Raw genomic sequence first — 19,112 nt, forward strand, 5'->3', positions numbered from 1 at the left:
ATTGCCTACTCAAAACGGTGCTCCAGAAATTCCTTCCCTGCTTCACCTCCTACCATCTTTTGCATCATTAATTTTCATTCTTGACTGGAGCCTTTCATTAGCATAGACATGCTGTCAGCCTGGCCGTAGGCTCAGTGGTAGAGCGTCAGTCTGGTGTATGGATGTCCTGGGTTCAGATCCCGGTCAGGGCACACAGGAGAAGCAACCCTCTGCTTCTTCACCCCTCCCCCTCTCCCTTCTCTATTTCTCTCCTCCCCTCCCACATCTATGGCTTGGTTGGAGCAGGTTGGTCCCAGGTGCTGAGGATGGCTCCATGGCCTCACCTCAGGTACTAAAATAGGTCAGTTGCTGAACAACAGAGCAATGCCCCAGATGGGCAGAGCATCGCCCCTAGTGAGCATGCCAGATGGATCCCAGTTGGGTTCATGCGGGAGTCTGTCTCTCTGCTTTTATGCTTCTCACTTAAGAAAAATAAAAATAAATAAAAATAAAATACATGCTGTTATTTTTTTCCACCTTAAAATAAAAGAAAAAATACAACTTCTCTAGACACAGCATTACCTACAGCTACCTCTCCATTATTCTGCTTCTTATTATAGCCAAATTACTCAAAAAGAGTTACCAATTCCTGCTACTCCCATTTCTTCCTAAAGCTTTCAATAAAGCTTTCCTCGTACCACTCCACTAAAACTGTACTTGTGGTTCTTATCAATAACCTGTATATTATATTACTAAATCCAATAAGTTTATACAATAATCCTCATGTTTCTTGGCCTAGCAGTAGGATTTGACACTCTTAGTGCTCTTAGTGCGTGCGTGTGTGTGTGTGTGTGTGTGTGTGTGTGTGTGTGTATGTGTGTGTGGCAGAGACAGAGTTAGAGAGAGGGACATATAGGGACAGACAGACAGGAAGGGAGAGAGATGAGAAACATCAATTCTTTGTTGCGGCTCCTTAGTTGTTCATTGATTGCTTTCTCATATGTGCCTTGACTCGGTGGCTACAGCAGACTGATCCCTTGCTCAAGCCAGTGACCTTGGGCTCAAGCTGGTGAGCCTTGCTCAAACCAGATGAGCCCGCGCTCAAGCTGGTGACCTCGGTCCTCCAAATCTCAGTCCGAGGCTCTATCCACTGCGCCCCCACCTGGTCAGGCAGCACTCCTTCTTCTTTATATGCAATCTTAAATTGATTTCCAAGATTGCCACCTTCTCTTTATTTCCTCAGTCTCTTTTGCTGGTACCTCTTCTTGTCCTGGGACTCAGTCCTTTGTCTCATTTTCTATTTCTCCTGTCTCTTTTGGTGACTTGGATTTAATTGTCATGTCTGGCCTACATCTCTCTTCTCCACATTCTACTTGGCTATCTAAGCATCTCAAACTTAACTTGCTTTTTAATCTTTTACCTAAACTTGCTACAGCAGCACTCCTCACCGTCTCAGTTGAGTACTGCGTGTTTTTCAGCGTGGTGAGGCTAAAAATCATCCTTTTTCCTACTGTTTCTTTCATATTCCATGTTTAATATATTCAGAAGTCCTTTTGGCTCAAAGATACCTAGTACCTGACCATTTATCATCACTGATGGTGGCTAGGTCCAGGGCCACCACTTCCCTCTTAAATTGGTCCCAGTAGTTCTAATTGGCCTCCCCATTTCCATGCTCGCTTCTGCCCTTAAAGCCTGTTAGTCTGTTGTTAACCCAGTGGCCCTAACAATCCTTTTCAGACATAAGTCAGATCATATTATTACCTGAAATTAAAAGCCTTAACAGATTACAATTTAATTCAGAAAAGAAAAAAAAAAACAACAACCCTGAAGGCTTAATAACCCCTTCAAGGCATTGTGATTACTCTCTCCGTTTCTCACATTATTTTTACTACCCCCTTGCTGTTTCTTGAGTGTGCTAGGCATGCTCCTGACATAGGGCCTTTGCACTGCTGGTGTCCTCCACCTAGAACATGATTTCTTAAGATATCTATGTTCGTGACTACTTCATTTCCTTCTATCTCTCTATGCAAAGGACTCTTTCTCCAAGAGACCTGAAACCCTTCACACCCCTTCTCCATTTTCAGGGATCCATGACTCCCCTTATCCTGCTCTATTTATTTGCCAATAAAATGATCATTTTACAGCTTATCATATAATTTGTCTATTCTGTTCATTGCTCATGGTGTCTTCCACCACTAGGATGTAAGCTTCACAAAGGACAAGATTTGATGATTCTTGTCTGACACATGGTAGGGGGTCAATCTAATGATTTTACCTTTTAATATCATTTCACTTCCATTGCTCCTTGGAGTTGGTAATGGTTCTTTTTCCAACAGTTCACTTGGACCATCTCCATTTTAAGGGCCGTTTACTTATGATATTCTTCTCTGCATTACTTTCTCATGTTGCCATTTTTTGTCTGTATTTCTTTCTTTTGCTATGCTATTTCCTAAGCTAATTTTAGGCATGTGTATTCAATTGTCTGGTCTCCAAGTCTTTTTATACAACCTTTTTCTCATCTTAGGCCCTTTTATAGTTATATTTTTATTTTTAGAAGGTTTTTATTTTCTCTGTCCGAAGTCTCCAAGACTTTTATTCTCAACGACTAGTTCCAGAAATCTTGTGTTTCTTTCCAAATGTTTCCCAATAAGCCTGTAGCACTGATTTCCACTTACCTGCCCTTCCCTTCAACTCTCCTATAGGTAACCTGTAACCCATGATTCAGACTCGCTCTTCACACAATGCCATGCTGAAGTGCAGATTCCCTTAGACTTAAAGCTAGTGTGAAATTTCTTAGTGTCACATATAGTCATTTGTTTATTTTCAACATACTTTTTTTTATCCTCTATCTTCAATTTAAAAAACACAAATATATTTGTTTATACATTTATATGTATTATGTATTTAATTTTCTATTTTATCTATTTTTTTATTAAAAGCACCAATTTTTAGATCTTTCCCTATTGAGTATATAAAATTGTCTGGTATTTTTATCTTTAACAGGTCATTGCCTTAGTGATGGATATGTTTACAGATGTTGACATTTTCAAAGAAATAGTAGAGGCATCAACTCGAGGGGTATCGGTGTATATTCTACTCGATGAATCCAACTTTAGTCATTTCCTAGATATGACTGAGAAACAGAGTTGTCAAGTTCAACGTCTCAGGGTAAGAATCCTATGTTTTTTTCTATCAGGAACTCAAATTATAATTTGTGTACAATTTTTGTCTCAATTGAATTTAAGACATGTTAAACTATATTACTCCAAAAGTAAAATAGAAAAAAAAAGTATATTCATATATATATGTAATTGTATATATAATTTAAGGTAGAATAATGATTGATCACAAAAGGGTCCTCTTGTATTTTTTCTAATATAAAACACACATCGTTATAATATTAAAACAACATAAGCACATTTATCTGGTGCTTATGTTGATTTGAGGCACTTGAGCTTCTGAGTTGACTTTGATACCAGTCCTAATTAATGCTTCTGTTTGGCATGGACAGCCTTGAAACCACTGGCTCGAGCGATTCTTTCATGCAGCAGATGTTGCTTATGACAGTCATTTGGCATACTAGTGATTGCAGTTACATTTGACTTTTTAAAAGGCAGGTGCGTTTTAATTTTAGTTATTTTGACATTATGAATCTGTAACCTGAAAGGATCTTGCAATAGGACCCCCAAGTGATTTATAAAAACCATCCTGTGTAAATATGTAAGGTAATATCACCGTATTTTAAGTTAGTGTTTTTTCTAGAGTATTTCTTTTTTGGGTGATAGATTAAAATTTGCTTTCACTACTTTTTTGGTTTGTTTAAAGTTTATTTCAAGTACACCTTTTTGGGATTAAGGTTTTATTTTACCATGTATTTTATTTTACAATATATTCCCTTTCTAGCCTTAATTTTACATAATATTTACATATAATTCTAGAATATCCGAGTGCGGACAGTAAAAGGCCAAGATTATCTTTCAAAAACAGGAGCCAAATTTTATGGAAAATTGGAACAGAAGTTTTTGCTAGTTGACTGCCAGAAAGTTATGTATGGTTCTTACAGGTAAGATCATTGTGTTTACCTTGCAGATTAATAATCATTTATAGAAATTATTAGTTTCAAACTTCAGTATAGTCTGTTTCATCCTTTTTTTAAAATCAAGTTATAATTGACATATGACATTATTTTATTTTCAGGTATAATGGTTTAATATTTGTATATAGTGCTCACTGCAATAAGTCTAATTAACATCCATCACTGTACATAGTCACAAATTTTTTTCTTTGTGATACTTTCTTAGCAACTTTTAAATATGCAATATTGTATTATTAACTAGTCAACTAGTCACCATGCTATACAGCGTATCCCCAGGACTTATTTATTTTATAGCTGGAGTGTATATCTTTTTTTAAATTATTTTTTTTTGTATTTTTCTGAAGTGAGAAGCAGGGAGGCAGAGAGACTCCCTCATGAGCCCAACCGGGATCCACCCGACATGCCCACCAGGGGACGATGCTCTGCCCATCTGGGCCATTGTCCTGTTGCAACTGGAACCATTCTAGCACCTGAGGCAGAGGCCATTGAGCCGCCCTCAGCACCTGGGCCAGCTTTGCTCCAGTGGAGCCTTGGCTGCAGGAAGAAAAGAGAAAGACAGAGAGAAAGGAGAGGGGGAAGGGTGGAGAAGCAGATGGGCGCTTCTCCTCTGTGCCCTAGCCGGGAATCGAACCGAGGACTTTCACACGCCAGGCCAACACTCTACCACTGAGCCAACTGGCCAGGGCCTGGAGTGTGTACCTTTTGATACTCTTCACCCATTTAGCCATCCCATACCCCTCTGCTTCTGACAACCACCAGTCTGTACTCTGTATCTGTAAACTTGTTTGTTTGTTTGTTTTTGGTTCTACATACAAATAAGATCATACTGTCTTTGTCTCTGTCTGACTTATTTTGCTTAGCATAATGACCTCAGATCCAGCCATGTTGTTGAAAATGCTAAGATTTATTCTTTTTTTGTGGCTGAATAGTATTCTGGTGTCTGTGTGTATACACACACACACACACACACACACCACAACTTTGTTGCTCATTCATCTATTGAGGGACACTTAGGTTGCTTCCATATATTGGCTATTATGAGTAACAGCCAACGCAGTGAACATGGTAAAGTAGATATCTTTTTAAGTTCGTGTTTTGTGTTCTTCAGATAAATATCCAGCAGTGGGATTGCTGGATGGATCGTAGGCAGTCTCTTTTTAATTTTTGAGGCACCTCCATTCTATTTTCCACAGTGGCTATACCTATTTACTTTCCCACAACAGTACACAAAGTTTCCCTTTTCTCCACATCCTTGCCAGCACTTGTTATTTCTTGTCTTTTTTTATAGTAGCCTAGTTTGTGTTTACTTGCAGCATTATCAATCATTTACAGAAAGTATTAGTTTCAAATTTTAATGTAATCCGTTTAGTTACTTCTTAAAAATAAATAGCGGAACCCTTGCCTGGAAATTTGGAGACTTGGGTTTCTGTTCTGGCTCTCCCTCTAAAGGACACTAAGACATTGTGAAAATCACACAGCTTTGGGGCTTCAAGTTCTTCATCCCCAGAATGAGGGGGTTGAGGAATATCTCAGGTTCCCTACGGTGCTACAATACAAATCAAGAAGTATTTTTGTTCCTTATGAAAACAGCACAGAGCCTGGACTTAAGAACAATTGTTCATAAAAATTGAAGCTGTTTATCATTTTATAAGAATCCATCAAACAGATTTTCCTTATTTCAGCACTACTAAGAATCTGATAATTATCATGTAGTCACTATAGTACTACCGAAAATGAATTCAAGAGTCTGACTGTTAAAAATGTCATGATAGACGCTGGACACATGAGTCAGAGCCCGAGTCCACTCTCTGGCATCTTTCGACGCTTCCACTGGTGACATGGCTACTCTGCTCTAGCTTAGTTCTTTCGCATATCTCAACCTCATCCTTACAACTTATCCACAAGGCTATTGTTTTCATCTATATTTTACATATGATGAAACTGAAGTTCCAGAAGTCGCAGTGTCTTGTCTAAAACCCCACAGCTAAGGGCCACGAGCAGTCCAGGACTGGCAGTGTGGTCCGGAGCTGGCTGGTTTCAGGGCATAAGTGCCTCCCTGATATTCTCTTGTACATTTATTTCAGTCCTCAGTCCTAAATGGGATACACAGTGAGGCTACATCATCAGGCAGGTGGATGCACCAACAGGCGTATATGCACCGCTAGGTCACCAGGGCAGAGGGGAACTCGTTACTAGAGACTGTGGGAAGAAGCCGGGAGAGCTGTGGATGTAAACAGAACAGTGTAAAAGAAAAGCCCATAAGGAGGAGGCAGCCTGTTCAAGTGGACGGCGCTGGGCAAGTGACTTCACTTCTTCACTTGGTTGCACTTTAGTTTGCTCCTCTGTAAAATAAGTGTAACCATAGCGCTACCTCATGCCATTGTTACGAGAATTAGAGTGAATGCATCCAGAGCCTCCAAGGATAACTATTATTTTAGGCCTTTTTTTCAAAAACTGTTATCTGCTAACTCTTCCTTTCTAAGGGATCCCTTTTTGAAACTGTAGTTTCAGGTCCTAAAGGAAAGCATGTTAAGAGCAGAAATTACAACTGGTGCTTAAAATTAATGAGTCCTTTTAAAGACTCATTAATGTGTATATATTTGCTCAGATTCACTTGGTGTTAGAGAGATTTTAATTGAAATTTTAATTAAAATTTGGAGTTCACTTGACTTATAGTATGGCGTTTATTAATCTCATCGTAATGAATGCTTTCTATTTTTATTATACTTGACTTTTAAGATTAGCTTCAATGGTAAATTCACCTCAACTTTGTTTTGCGACCACTTGGTATGAATAAGTTTGATATGTTGAGATGACTTTAGCTGAGCTACTTTAGATGTGATGCTGAGAAAAGCAAACAATAGCAACGGGAACTCTCTCTCTTCCTATCTATATCATAAGCCAGAGGCAGAATGTAGGTTACTGTCTACGTAGGTGGACACAAGATGCCTAGGACCAAGATTATACAAATTAATTAAAATATTCTAACAACTCTCCTCTCTTTATGATTTCATGTTAATTTTAAAAATATTTCTGGCCCTGGACAGTCTGCTCAGTGGATAGAGCATTGGCCTGGCATACAAACGGGTTCACTTCCTAGTTAGGGCACACAGGAGAAGCGACCATCTCTGCTTCTCTTTCCCTTCTTCTTCCCCTTCACTCTCTCTTTCCCTCTCACAGCCAGTGTCTCAATTGGTCCCTGCCTCAGCCCCAGATGGGGGTTGCTGGGTAGATCCGGGTCAGGGCACATGCAGGAGTCTGCCACACTCTCTCTCTTCCTCTCACTTATTTTTTTTTTTATTTTAAAATTAATGATTTTGGGGCCTGGCATTGGCTGGCATGTAAATGTCTCAGGTTCGATTCAAATCAGGGCATACAGAAGAAGCAACCATCTGCTTCACCCCTCCACTTCCCCCTTTTTTCACTATGCCTCTCTCTCTTTCTTTCTCTCCATGGCTCAATTGGTTCGATGGAGTTGGCCCCAGGTGCTAAGGATGGCTCCATGGAGTCTCTGGCTCAACACTAAAAATAGCTCAGTTGCCAAACAATGGCCCAAGATGGGCATAGCATCACCCCGTAGGAGGCTTGCCAGTAGGATCTCCAGTCAGGGTGCATGTGGGAGTCTGTCTCTGTTGCCCCTCCTCTCACTTAAAAAATAAAGTTTTGTCCCCAAATGACAAGGTTACAGGTTCAATCCCTGTCAGGGCACACATGGGAAGCAACCAAAGAATGCTTCTCTTTCTCCTATCCCTCTCTCTGTCTCTAAAAATCAATCAATTAAAAAATAATTTAAGTCCTGACCAGATAGCTTGGTTGGTTGGAGCATCATTCTAGATGGTGGAGGGAGGTTGCCAGTTCAATTTCCCAGTCAGGGTACATACAGGAACAGCTCAATGTCATGGTCTTTCTCTCCCTGCCTCTCTCAAAAATAAATAAATAAAATAAAAAATTAATGGTTGTCAGCCCTTGTCATTTTGGGGTTTTTTTCTGACTAATTATCATGAATCTTTCCTCTTGTTAACAATATTCTTACAGGGTCTGCTGGAAGAGATATGAATTAGTCCTCACAGAAACTGGCTGAAATTGTACTTCCTTTTGCTTAAAGCCATCCTTTGTCTCTCACAATCTATAATTGGCATTGTTTTCCCCATTGGAAAATTCAAAATGCCTTCTTCTTTATTTCAAAATTCTTTACCATAAAATGTCTTCCTATTTTAAACTGCCAGCATTTCTAGACAGGCCTGGTGTCTGTACTCAAGATAGACACACACATTGTGTATAGTTCACTCATCAGAATTATGGTTTTATCAGGAAAACATAAGTGCCTTGCATTGCATATCATGATGCTAACATTGATGAGATAAGACATACTCTTTATCATTGTGTGTAAATCAAATTTTGAATTAGATACCCTTGTTTGAAATGGTCATGAATATCTGGAAGATATATAATTTTGTCCATGAAATTGACTGATAGAATTTTATAGGATTTTTGAAAAATCCTCTAATTCCTATAACAGTTATGTTCAAAAAATAAGTTTTACTGAGGTTATTTGCTCCAAGAGGCCATCTTGATGACACTGAAGATCATTACATTTAGAAATCCATGCCACAACTAGTCACAATTTTCACTCCATGGACTTCACTTTATTATGCCCAACCAGGAACTCAGAGTTCTTGAACCACTTTTTAACATGTGAGTTCATACTTATATTCCCAGCTTCATGACTAATATATGACCGTGTGTTTGGAGGGAGTGGGATAGTAAGTTATGATACAGAGAACAGACTGACGGCTGTCATAGGGGAAAGGGTTAGGGGCTGGGAGAAAATGGTGAAGGGATTCAGCAGTACAAATTGGTGGTTGCAGAACATCCACAGAGATGCAGTTTGCAGCATGAGGAATAGAGTCAATAATGTAAAGATAACTGGGTATGGGGCCAGGTTGGCGCTTGGGGCAGTGCGTGTGTGTGTGTGTGTGTGTGTGCATGTGTGTGTGTGTGTAGGGGAACCACTCTGTAGCGTGCATGGTTTTTTTGGCCACTTCCCTGTATATCTGAACAGAACGGTACTGAATGTAGACGGTGATTGGAAAACAAAAAAAATTTTTAAACATTTTAGCCAAATGGATGCATTTTTATAATCAGATTTTAAAAATCCAATCTTACTAGATGGTGTGCCATATAAAATCAGTCTTACACTCTGTCTCAATATCCTCTTAATTCCTGACCTCCAGATACAATGATTTCTTTTAGCTAGTTCTTCTGAGATGTATTGCATCCCTTAAATAGCATGATTCTACTGTTGTTTCTCGTTTCATCATTTTGTATGATCTTTTTTGACTTTATATTATGGCCCTTGAGGAGTTATATTTCATACCCACTTATATCCACTTGCGCTCCTGGTCCCCTGTTCACCTAATACAGTTTTATCACAATTTTTTTTGGTTAAATGAGAATTCTGAGTTTACATTACTGAACTTGTGTCAGAATTGATCACTGAGGAGCAATGGAGTGATTTATGATGCTTGCTTCCTTCCTCATAACAATAATGATGATTTGGTTTTGGTTGTATTCAGTGACTTTGTTTTCTATTTAGCTATTGTTATCTTTTGTTGTTTTCCAGGTGACTATATAGCTCTTTTAGCACATAGGAAATTTTTCTAAATGCTCAGTTACCAGCAACGACCCACGATGTCCAACCTGGACTAGCAGGTCTTTAACCTGGAGCACAGCTTGGGTCCGGGTACTTCCTATGTCCTGGGTAGTTCAAGCTCCCATTTTTAATCCCATTTTTAACTCATTGTTATTTCAAAGACAATAGTTTTTCTCCCAAGTCTGCTTCAGTATATTTTCTATCAATATGGGATTTTTTAAGTGCAAAAATTCATAATTTTACATGATACATTGTTTTAACTGAGAATGAAATTACATTGAATCGGGTTTTCTCTGAACTTAGAAGCCGTTACCCTACATTACAAATTGCTATTTTAAGAAGTCTCAAACAACTGCTGTTCTAATTCTCTTCATGTAATTTTAATTTTCTTTCCTAAAATGTCTAGGATTTTTCATTTAGTCCCTCCTAGTCTCAAAATGTTTATGATGTTTCTAGGTCTAGCCTTTATATTCTTCAGTCCAAATGCTTGTGCTTCAATTCTGAGAAGTTTTCTTATTTATTCTTTGATAATTTCTCCTCCTCGGTGATCTCTATTGTCTCTCTGGAATTCTTAACTCGATTTCTGATCCCATTGTATTTGTTTTCTCCAATTCTCCATCCAGGGTTGGAGGGCATAATACTGACTGGAAGATTTTTCTCAATTACATTTTTCAATCCTCCTGTTATGCCTTTCTTTTTAAATTTTGCTGTCAAATATTTTTTAATATCTGCTACTTGAAACATTTTCATGGCATCCTGTTTTATAGATTCATTAGTTTCTATCTTTATTTTAAGATATTGTGTGTGTTTGTTTACATGTATTATTTGTGCATTTTGTTTCCTCCAGATGCCTATTGTGTGTTTGATTTCTGTATTGCATCGAAGCTTTTCAGCTTGATAAGCTGTCTTCTAAACTTTATTCTAACGGCTGCCAAATTTTTTGCAATGTCTTTCTATTTAATAATGAGGGACGACTCTAGAACTTACTGGAAATTGTGCAGGAAACACTTATCAACAATTGAGTTCACAGAACAGCGATTGGTGGGGGTCCTGGAAATTTTACAAGAAGATGTCTAAATATCACTATAGGTGGCTCTTTCATCTCTGGGAGTCGTCAGTGTTTCCAGAACTTAATCTCTTAATTAAATATTTCCAACTGAATGTCTTTCCATTATCTGAAATTATATCACAATATTATTTTTTGATATACCAAAGCATAAACCTTTTCCAATTGTCACACATTCACCAGTACCATTATCTTCTCAGATTCTTCAGCTCCGCACCTGGAGATAATTCTTATTTCATAACCTATGCACACTCATTATGACGTGTAGTTATCCTTATTCTTTCTTCTTCTTACTGGGTCAACATTTTTACTCATTATTCCAATTTCTGCTCTGGTTTAGACTCTTATCGCCTCATTCCAGCTACTATACTCGTCATAGTAATTGAAATCCCTCATTATCTCAAGTCTGTACTATAATTAGTATAGAAAATAAATCATTGTTCAGACATCTCTTTTTACTATAATTTATTCAAACTTGGGAACAGATTCTACACAGTCATACTCTGCTCTGCTTTCAAGGTTCATGCATCTCCTCTACAGCTTCATTACTTCAGTTAAATGTAATCTGTTTTCTGTGTTCAACCAATATGTGGCCATTATTGCTTCCTTTTTCTATGTTTCTTCCTCCACACAAATTGTCCTCCCTTCCCTTTTGTGTTTGAACTTCAGAGTTATTTAGTTTCTTTCAAAATATTGCTAAACTCTCACTTTCTCCAGGGATTTTCTCCTGTTTGGCAGCTGACTATTCAATTCTTTACTTGCTGTTGCTAACATTTTATATTAATATCTTCAGTTGGATTGAAAATGTCTTTAATGATTCACTTTTGTACCATTTCATTTACGTCAGCCTGGTGGCCAACACATATGTAAATAAAGAGCACCTAGTAAATGCTCATACCATTCATTCAATATGTATTCTGGATAAAATTAAGCCTATTAGTTCTTTGGACTTCTCTAAGTAGAGTAAAGAATTATGAGTGGATTCAAACCCAGGTCATGAGCTGATTTATTATTTAAAGTATGAATATGGGAGTGGAGTGACATGTATGTTACAAACATAATTATTGGAGATGTTCTAAATTATGGTAGTCAAGGAAAACAACCACTACTCTTTTGTTGACATTAAGTGACACATTTTCTTAGTAGAGCTATATATATATTGTCATTGATCTTTTAACTCAGCAAACATAAAATTTTTCTATTTTGATTTTTTTTTCAGCTACATGTGGTCATTTGAAAAAGCTCACCTCAGCATGGTTCAAATAATTACAGGACAACTTGTTGAGTCCTTTGATGAAGAATTTAGAACGCTCTATGCAAGATCCTGTGTCCCCAGTTCATTCATTCAGGAAGAGTCGGCCAGGGTGAAGCATGGCAAAGCCCTGTGGGAGAACGGCACTCACCAGCGTTCAGTCTCTTCATTGGCTTCTGTTTGCAGCCAAAGGAATCTTCTTGGCAGACAAGACAAGATGCATACACTGGATTCCAGTTACTTAAAAAACAGAGGGATATATACTCGGAATGAACATGAAAGATACAGCATGAGAAATCATGGATACAAACCTGCTTTTGGTCAAAACTTTAATGGTCCAAATACAATCCGTCAGTATCAACCCAGTCAGAATGAAAATTGGAAGAGGCATAGTTACGCAGGGGAGCAGCCAGAAACGGCGCCGTACCTGTTGCTGAACAGGGCTCTGAATCGAGCCGTCAATCCTCCTGGTAACTGGAAAAAGCCTTCAGATAGTCTTAGCGCAACATCCTCATCACGGGGAGGCTGTGCAAACCACCATAACACACCTCCCCAGAGTTTTGGCAATTGGCTTGCCCAGAGGAAAACAACACATCTTGCAGAAAGGAATTCAAATGTCCGGAGGTCTTTTAATGGGACAGATAATCATGTTCGCTTCCTGCAACAACGAATGCCAACCCTTGAAAACACCACAAAGTCATTCTTGCGTAACTGGAGAATTGAATCCTACTTAAATGATCATTCAGAAGCGGCACCTGACTCGAATGGATTGGCTCTAGGTGAACGATTTGAGAACTATGGTAGTTTGGAGAATTTGAAAGCCAATGCCCTATACACGCATTCTCGGCTTCGCCCGTCTTTTGTGTTTAAACCAACTTTACCTGAGCAGCAGGAAGTTAATAGCTGTACAACTGGCTCCTCAAATTCTACTATTATTGGTTCTCAAGGAAGTGACACACCTAAAGAGGTCCCAGACACCCCTAAAAGTGTAGAGCATTCAACAGACAAACCAGTGCTGGAATCAATCCCCACGCTGCCATCTCAGTCGGAGACGCCAAAAATGCACACCTCCCCGGTTCCTGAGAACCACTCAGCAGCCTCCAACCAAACTGCAAATGCCCGTGCAGAGTCAAACAACTGTCTGTATACAAACTTGTGTGTAAAAAAGCAGATAGAAAATATAAAAAATCAAGAAAATGAGAATATGCTTAAAAGGCGAAGTTTCCCATTTTTTGACCACTCAAAAGCCAATTTAGATCATGGAAATAGTAAGCATTATGTATATAGTACACTTACCAGGAACCGAATTAGACAACCAGAAAAGCCCAAGGAGGACATGCTGAAAAGTTCCAAAAGCATGCACAATGTGACCAATAGCGTGGAAGAAGAGGAGGAGGTGATCAAGAGAGTCCCTCCCACGGGCACAGCTACCAAGTCCGTTTCCATTGCTGCCTTGCTCGATGTGAATAAAGAGGAACCTACCAAAGAACTCACTCCAAAGAAAGAAGTTAAGGGTTCTCCAAGCTTTTTGAAAAAGGGATCTCAGAAGTTAAGGTCATTTCTTAGCCTTACTCCAGAAAAGAAAGAAAATCTATCCAAAAGTAAAGCATCACCCTTTTATAGAATGTGTAGTAGTTCTGACACTTTAGTTTCTGAGACTGAAGAGAATCAAAACCCAAAAAAGTCCGAACCAAAAGTTGACTCATCTCCTAGGAGAAAGCGTACTTCCTCATCAAACTCTCAAGGCAGCGTCCACAAGAGTAAGGAGGATGTCACAGTTAGCTCAACTCAGGGGACGCATTCTCCATCTGATGGAAGTCACGAAATGAAGCCCTCTCCGGGTCCAGTTGAAAACAAGTTTTTGGAAAGGGCAGGGGATGCCTCTGCCCCAAGATTTAACACAGAGCAGATCCAATACCGAGATTCAAAGGAGATTAATGCAGTTGCTGCTTCTGTAAGAAAACCGGTTTCTTCAAGGCCAAAGCCCAGTGAGCTAATAAGAACTCAATCAACTGACCGGCGCATTTACAGTCGTTTCGAGCCATTTTGTAAGATTGAGACTTCTACTCAGCCAACAAGCAACATGCCAAATACCAGTATGCACCGCCCAGAAATAAAAACAACTGTGAGCAATAGTTATGGCAGGTCCAGCCCAATGCTTAATTACAGCACCAGTGTTTACCATGCATATCAGCCAAGTGAAAACAAGTTTCTAGGGTTTATGCAGAAGTTTGGAAACTTCATACACAAAAATAAATGAAATACTATAATTGCAAACATATATTAAAATACAAAATGTGGCTATACATATTTATCCAAAGAACATTATGAATGGTTTTTGTAACATGCCAATAGATTTCTGTATTGGCAGCATTTTGGGTATGATGTATATTTTTACCAACATATGTACATAAAAAAGAGTTACTGTTCAGTGTGATAAAGTTAGTTGTGCTTAATTAAACTATAGATGGAATATCTTTATAAACACATGATTTTTAAACGGTAATAGTGAAAAATATAATTCAGTTGTTTTCTTTGGACTGAAGACCATCTTAAGTTTTAAATAGAAACTTTAGTGGAGAGATGGTGTATGGATTTTAACCACTTACTCCAAAGTCTTTCCTTTTATTAAAGGATGCTAATACTATCAGTGGCCCTTTATAATACATCTTTGTGGGGTTTTCATAGCTTCAGATTATGAGAAAACAAGATAAAGCCTTTTTGTTTTTAATTGCCTTTAAATTTTACAGGGTGATATATTTTATTACTGTTTTATTAGTTTTCCTGTGGTGCATATACGACTGGTTGGGTAGCACAGTCATTTAGAATATATCACTCAGCGTGTTTTATTTTGCCTAAGGGTGCTTGCCAAGGATCAGTCTCATGGAGGGCAAGTCCCTCATAGGAATTTGTTTCCTTTGTTTTTGAAAACCATCTGGGATCTTCCTCTTTCCACTCTTTCCAGGGCACCTGTGCTTCACTCACTGTCAGCTGCTAACCTATAGTCATTTCTCCTTCAAACTCACAGCAAGCCAGCAGGAATGGAGAAAACGGAATTATCCCTCCCCCTTTTCTAATAGAAAAACACTTTTAGAAATGTAAAATTCAACATAAATTTTTATCTTAAGATCAGTATGACAGTGCTTAAATATATTGCTTGCAAAAAATCTTTCCTTGTTTTTTATGCTGTACCATAGGGTGTGGCCGGGCAGTGTTTTCATACAAGTGCTGTGCGGATTGGAGAAGGGGTGCTGGTTGCGCTTCCATGACCACGGGACCTGGCTGAAGGGTTTGAGTCTTTGTCTATCTGAATTTGATGATGAGACTCAAATCATAAGCTACCCTATGCCCTTTGTAGAGTATTGAAATAAAAGTTTCATATGCATTACAGAAACTTGAACTTGGCTTTGCTTCATCCATAAAGAACAGAATTCTAGAAACAGCAATTCATTTGAGAAATGAGAAGTGTTTCTACAATACTTTCAATTGAATGCCTTCTATGTTGCCATATGGGGCAGTATTGTATTTTAAAAATTCAAGATTCAGTCAAATATTAATATCTATTTTTAGGTAATTAAAGTAATGATGTTAAAATATCTGTCATTAAATAATTTTCTGTAATAATTTAAAATGATAAGGTATATGATGGGAGAAAACATGACAGTTGGGGGGAAAAACTTTTACTGAGCACATACTCTAGAGCAGGTCGTAAGCCTGAACCCAAAGTCACCACAGCATTTTATGGGCACCATTGCCCTCATTATTTATAGTTAACAATTGAGTTGGTAATTGAGACATTGAGGTTCAGAAAGATAATGTTCAAGTCCATTAATAAGTTACTACTAAAGTATCTATACCATTCTGTCACATCACATTTCCTCCCAAATGTGTTCAACTCCTGATTGCCCAACCTGTTAGTAATTAAATGAGAAAATGTTTATATTCCCTGACTCCACAGCAATCAGCCAAAAGGGGGTTAGCTGAATTTTACCAGACAACAAGGGTACATGAGGCTTAAAATACTGATAGGTGAGATTAAGGAATTAAACTGAGATTGATTTCTGAATGTAACCTACCAGTTTTCATTGTTAGGCAGTCATTCCGATCTCCTTCCAGTGGACCAGTGACAATGAGAGGAAGGGAAGAGGAAACATTAGTGAGCTAGAGCCTGCTTTGTACTAGAGAAAGTAGCCCATCAGGGTTGGCATCTAGGCAGGGAATGGAGCCCAATGTGAAATACATAACCTAGTTGACTATTCACAATAACCTTTTGAATTAAGAACCTCCTTTCTACAAATTAAAAAACCAAGCCTCAAAGAAGTTATATAATTTTCCAAGAGTTGCACAGCTCTGAGTTGATAAAACTAGGGTTTAAACACAAAAGGCTTATTTTTAATACTACACTACACCATACCTTACTGGCTTCTTATTCATTTATGTTTGAGGAAACTCCTTTGAAAGTAGCCACTCTCTTTTGCTCTCTCTTTAAAAATTGCAGGAATACAACAGTAACTGCACAGCAATAGCATTCGATAAACACAAATCCAGAATATGATATTCAGTTTCACACCATTCACAAAAGTAGGTTTTAAAACTCTCATTGTAGCCTGACCTGTGGTGGCACAGTGGATAAAGTGTCGACCTGGAAATGCTGAGGTCGTCGGTTCAAAACCCTGGGCTTGCCTGGTCAAGGCACATATGGGAGTTGATGCTTCCAGCTCCTCCCCCCTTTCTCTCTGTCTGTCTCTCCTCTCTCTCTCCCTCTCTCCTTCTCCTCTCTGAAAAAAAAAAAAAAAGAATAAAAAAAATTAAAACTCTCATTGTAACCTAGGAAATTCCGAAGTACTATATATAATAGGACTTTACTATTTTGGTAAACTGAATGTAATAGGTCAAAAGTTTTACACACTTTGTTATAAATCAATAGCATGTAAATAAAACATGAAGAGAGAAGAGTCATTTTTTCACGGGAAAGGTAGCCAAGTATATTTACAAAAAAATAAAAATACAATACTTGGAAATGTGTATTATAAATGGAAAAAGATTTCAGTTGCAATGAAAAGGCTGTTTCTATTTGTTAGTGGGTTAATTTTTAGTCATCTGGAAATTGTATAATCTTCATAATATCAGATTATTTAAAAACAGCAGTGAGTGAAAGAGAATTTAATTTTGCTCTTAGGAAAGTTGACTTCTCTAATTTTGCACCATCGCTCTTAGGTATTTATTAAACACAGAGCCCACAGTTAACTACCTCTCTCTAGTGAAACTGGGAAGTTCAGGATACTTAATTTACTTGTGATGGGAAGCTTAGGTTTTTACACAGCAGATTTATTCTTTGTCTTGATTCTTGATAGTTTTCTTCAGAAATATGTACATGCCAGAATCTGTGCATAATAATTTCCCAAAGTTTTTGTGGCGGAGAAAACACCTCATGTTAAGACTGAGGAAGCACATAATACTTCATTTAGTTTATTCAGAGTTTAAGTTTCAAATGTACTCTCCAAACTTAATGGGTATATTTATTTCAATCAATATAATTTCTTTTTCTCCCAAATTAATATTGGTGGAAATATAACGTCACATAGGTGTGCTTTTATATTCAAGTTTGATAAGATCGTTTTTACTCTCTACATAGTACATTAGTTTGTAAGCAGGAACTCAGGAAAATAAGTTTGATTTCAAAGTAGTTCTTCACAGATAGCTTCAAAATAGTTTAAGTACCTCTGTCCTGAGCATGCTGATATCCCTTTATCATAATGATTGAGTTTAGGCACATTCTGATGTGGTGGTGCATTATGGAATGGGTATGTGTTGGTGTCTCACTTGTGTAAGCAAATATCTTGTTTAATCAAGATGACATCTAGTGTGACCTAGATAAGCAGAAAGAAAGAAGGTTGAACTCTTGACTGCATTTGGGTTTAAGTTCTCAAGATTACCCAGTTATTTAACTATTATTATACAGATATTTGTATTGTGTGAATATCTGTTGATTCTTAATATGCCTATGGCTAAGGGGTATAAAGTAGAATCATTTCATATTAACTATGTGTGATGTTTTTTTTAAGTTTATATAACATTAAGTTTGGTTCTAGAATATTTAAAATAAAAGGATGAAAATTATAAGCCAAAAAGTCAATTTTTAATACACGTACAATGTTAGCAAAGAAGTGTTCTTACAAATTAACTTTGGTTTTAGGTCTAATAAATGAATATTAAAGAATTTTGTACAAATATTAACATATTGTAAGTTGTTTATTTTTATCTTCATACTCTGGATTTTTTCATATAAGCTTATACTTTCACTTAGATATTATATTATGAATTTAGATTTTTATACATTTTAAAATATTGCTCTATAAATTTTAAAATCATATCTTAAACACCTTTAGACTTATTTTGATTAGCAATTAGATTTTATATACTAATTCATCCATATTGATATCTAGCAACAATATTCTTCCCTTAACAATATTATATATTTTTTTCTTTATTTCTATTCCTATTGCCTATAATAGTTATTTTAAATAATTTTTTATTTGGAAAAATAGAGACTATTTCATTTTAAAAATTGGCAACGAACTTGTATAACTTTGTAGCATTTAATTTGAGTAAAATATTCTAAAGGAATATTTGTATTAGATCAATTAGTGACATTACATAATTAAAATCTGAAAGTTACTCAAGCTCAGAATGTGTTTTCTGTAGAAAAACCTTTCTCTTATATTGCAGATTAAGATACAGGTCAAATACTGTGTTTTAGGAATTAAATAGTGTCGTGTAAAGGCAAATGTAAGTATAATTTTAAGTGGTGAAGTAAAAACAATTTTTTACTTTATTTTTTATTTGCCAAAATACCGATGTTTAAGAAAAACCTGGTTCAATGGAATAATGAGGGAAGTAGATAAAGTTTTCATTTCTGTGGCTGCCCTAAAGGAAACTTGAATAGGCTCAGTTGATTTCAGCAGTCAAAGACCATCCTGGGGTAATTGGACTCAACAAAACTGAAGGGCTTTAAAAGGAATGAGTGTGGTACCTGCCTGGGGGAAAGAATGACATGAGGTGGAAT

At 37.4% G+C, this 19,112-nt stretch overlaps 1 protein-coding gene across 4 annotated transcripts in view; it reads left to right on the forward strand.

Annotated features, from left to right (window-relative positions):
• FAM83B (family with sequence similarity 83 member B) overlaps positions 1–18,271 on the forward strand; it is an 87,776-nt gene extending 69,505 nt beyond the window's left edge. For all 4 annotated transcript variants that reach the window (XM_066252787.1, XM_066252775.1, XM_066252780.1 and 1 more), the window contains exons 3-5: positions 2,983–3,147; positions 3,918–4,042; positions 12,014–18,271. In XM_066252787.1, coding sequence (XP_066108884.1) covers positions 2,983–3,147; positions 3,918–4,042; positions 12,014–14,306 — 2,583 coding nt within the window. In that variant the 3' untranslated portion in view covers positions 14,307–18,271. The remainder of the gene's footprint in view (positions 1–2,982; positions 3,148–3,917; positions 4,043–12,013) is intronic.
• The last annotated feature ends 841 nt before the right edge of the window (positions 18,272–19,112 follow it).

The sequence above is a fragment of the Saccopteryx bilineata genome, chromosome 1, assembly GCF_036850765.1.
Source record: "Saccopteryx bilineata isolate mSacBil1 chromosome 1, mSacBil1_pri_phased_curated, whole genome shotgun sequence".
Taxonomy (NCBI): domain Eukaryota; kingdom Metazoa; phylum Chordata; class Mammalia; order Chiroptera; family Emballonuridae; genus Saccopteryx; species Saccopteryx bilineata.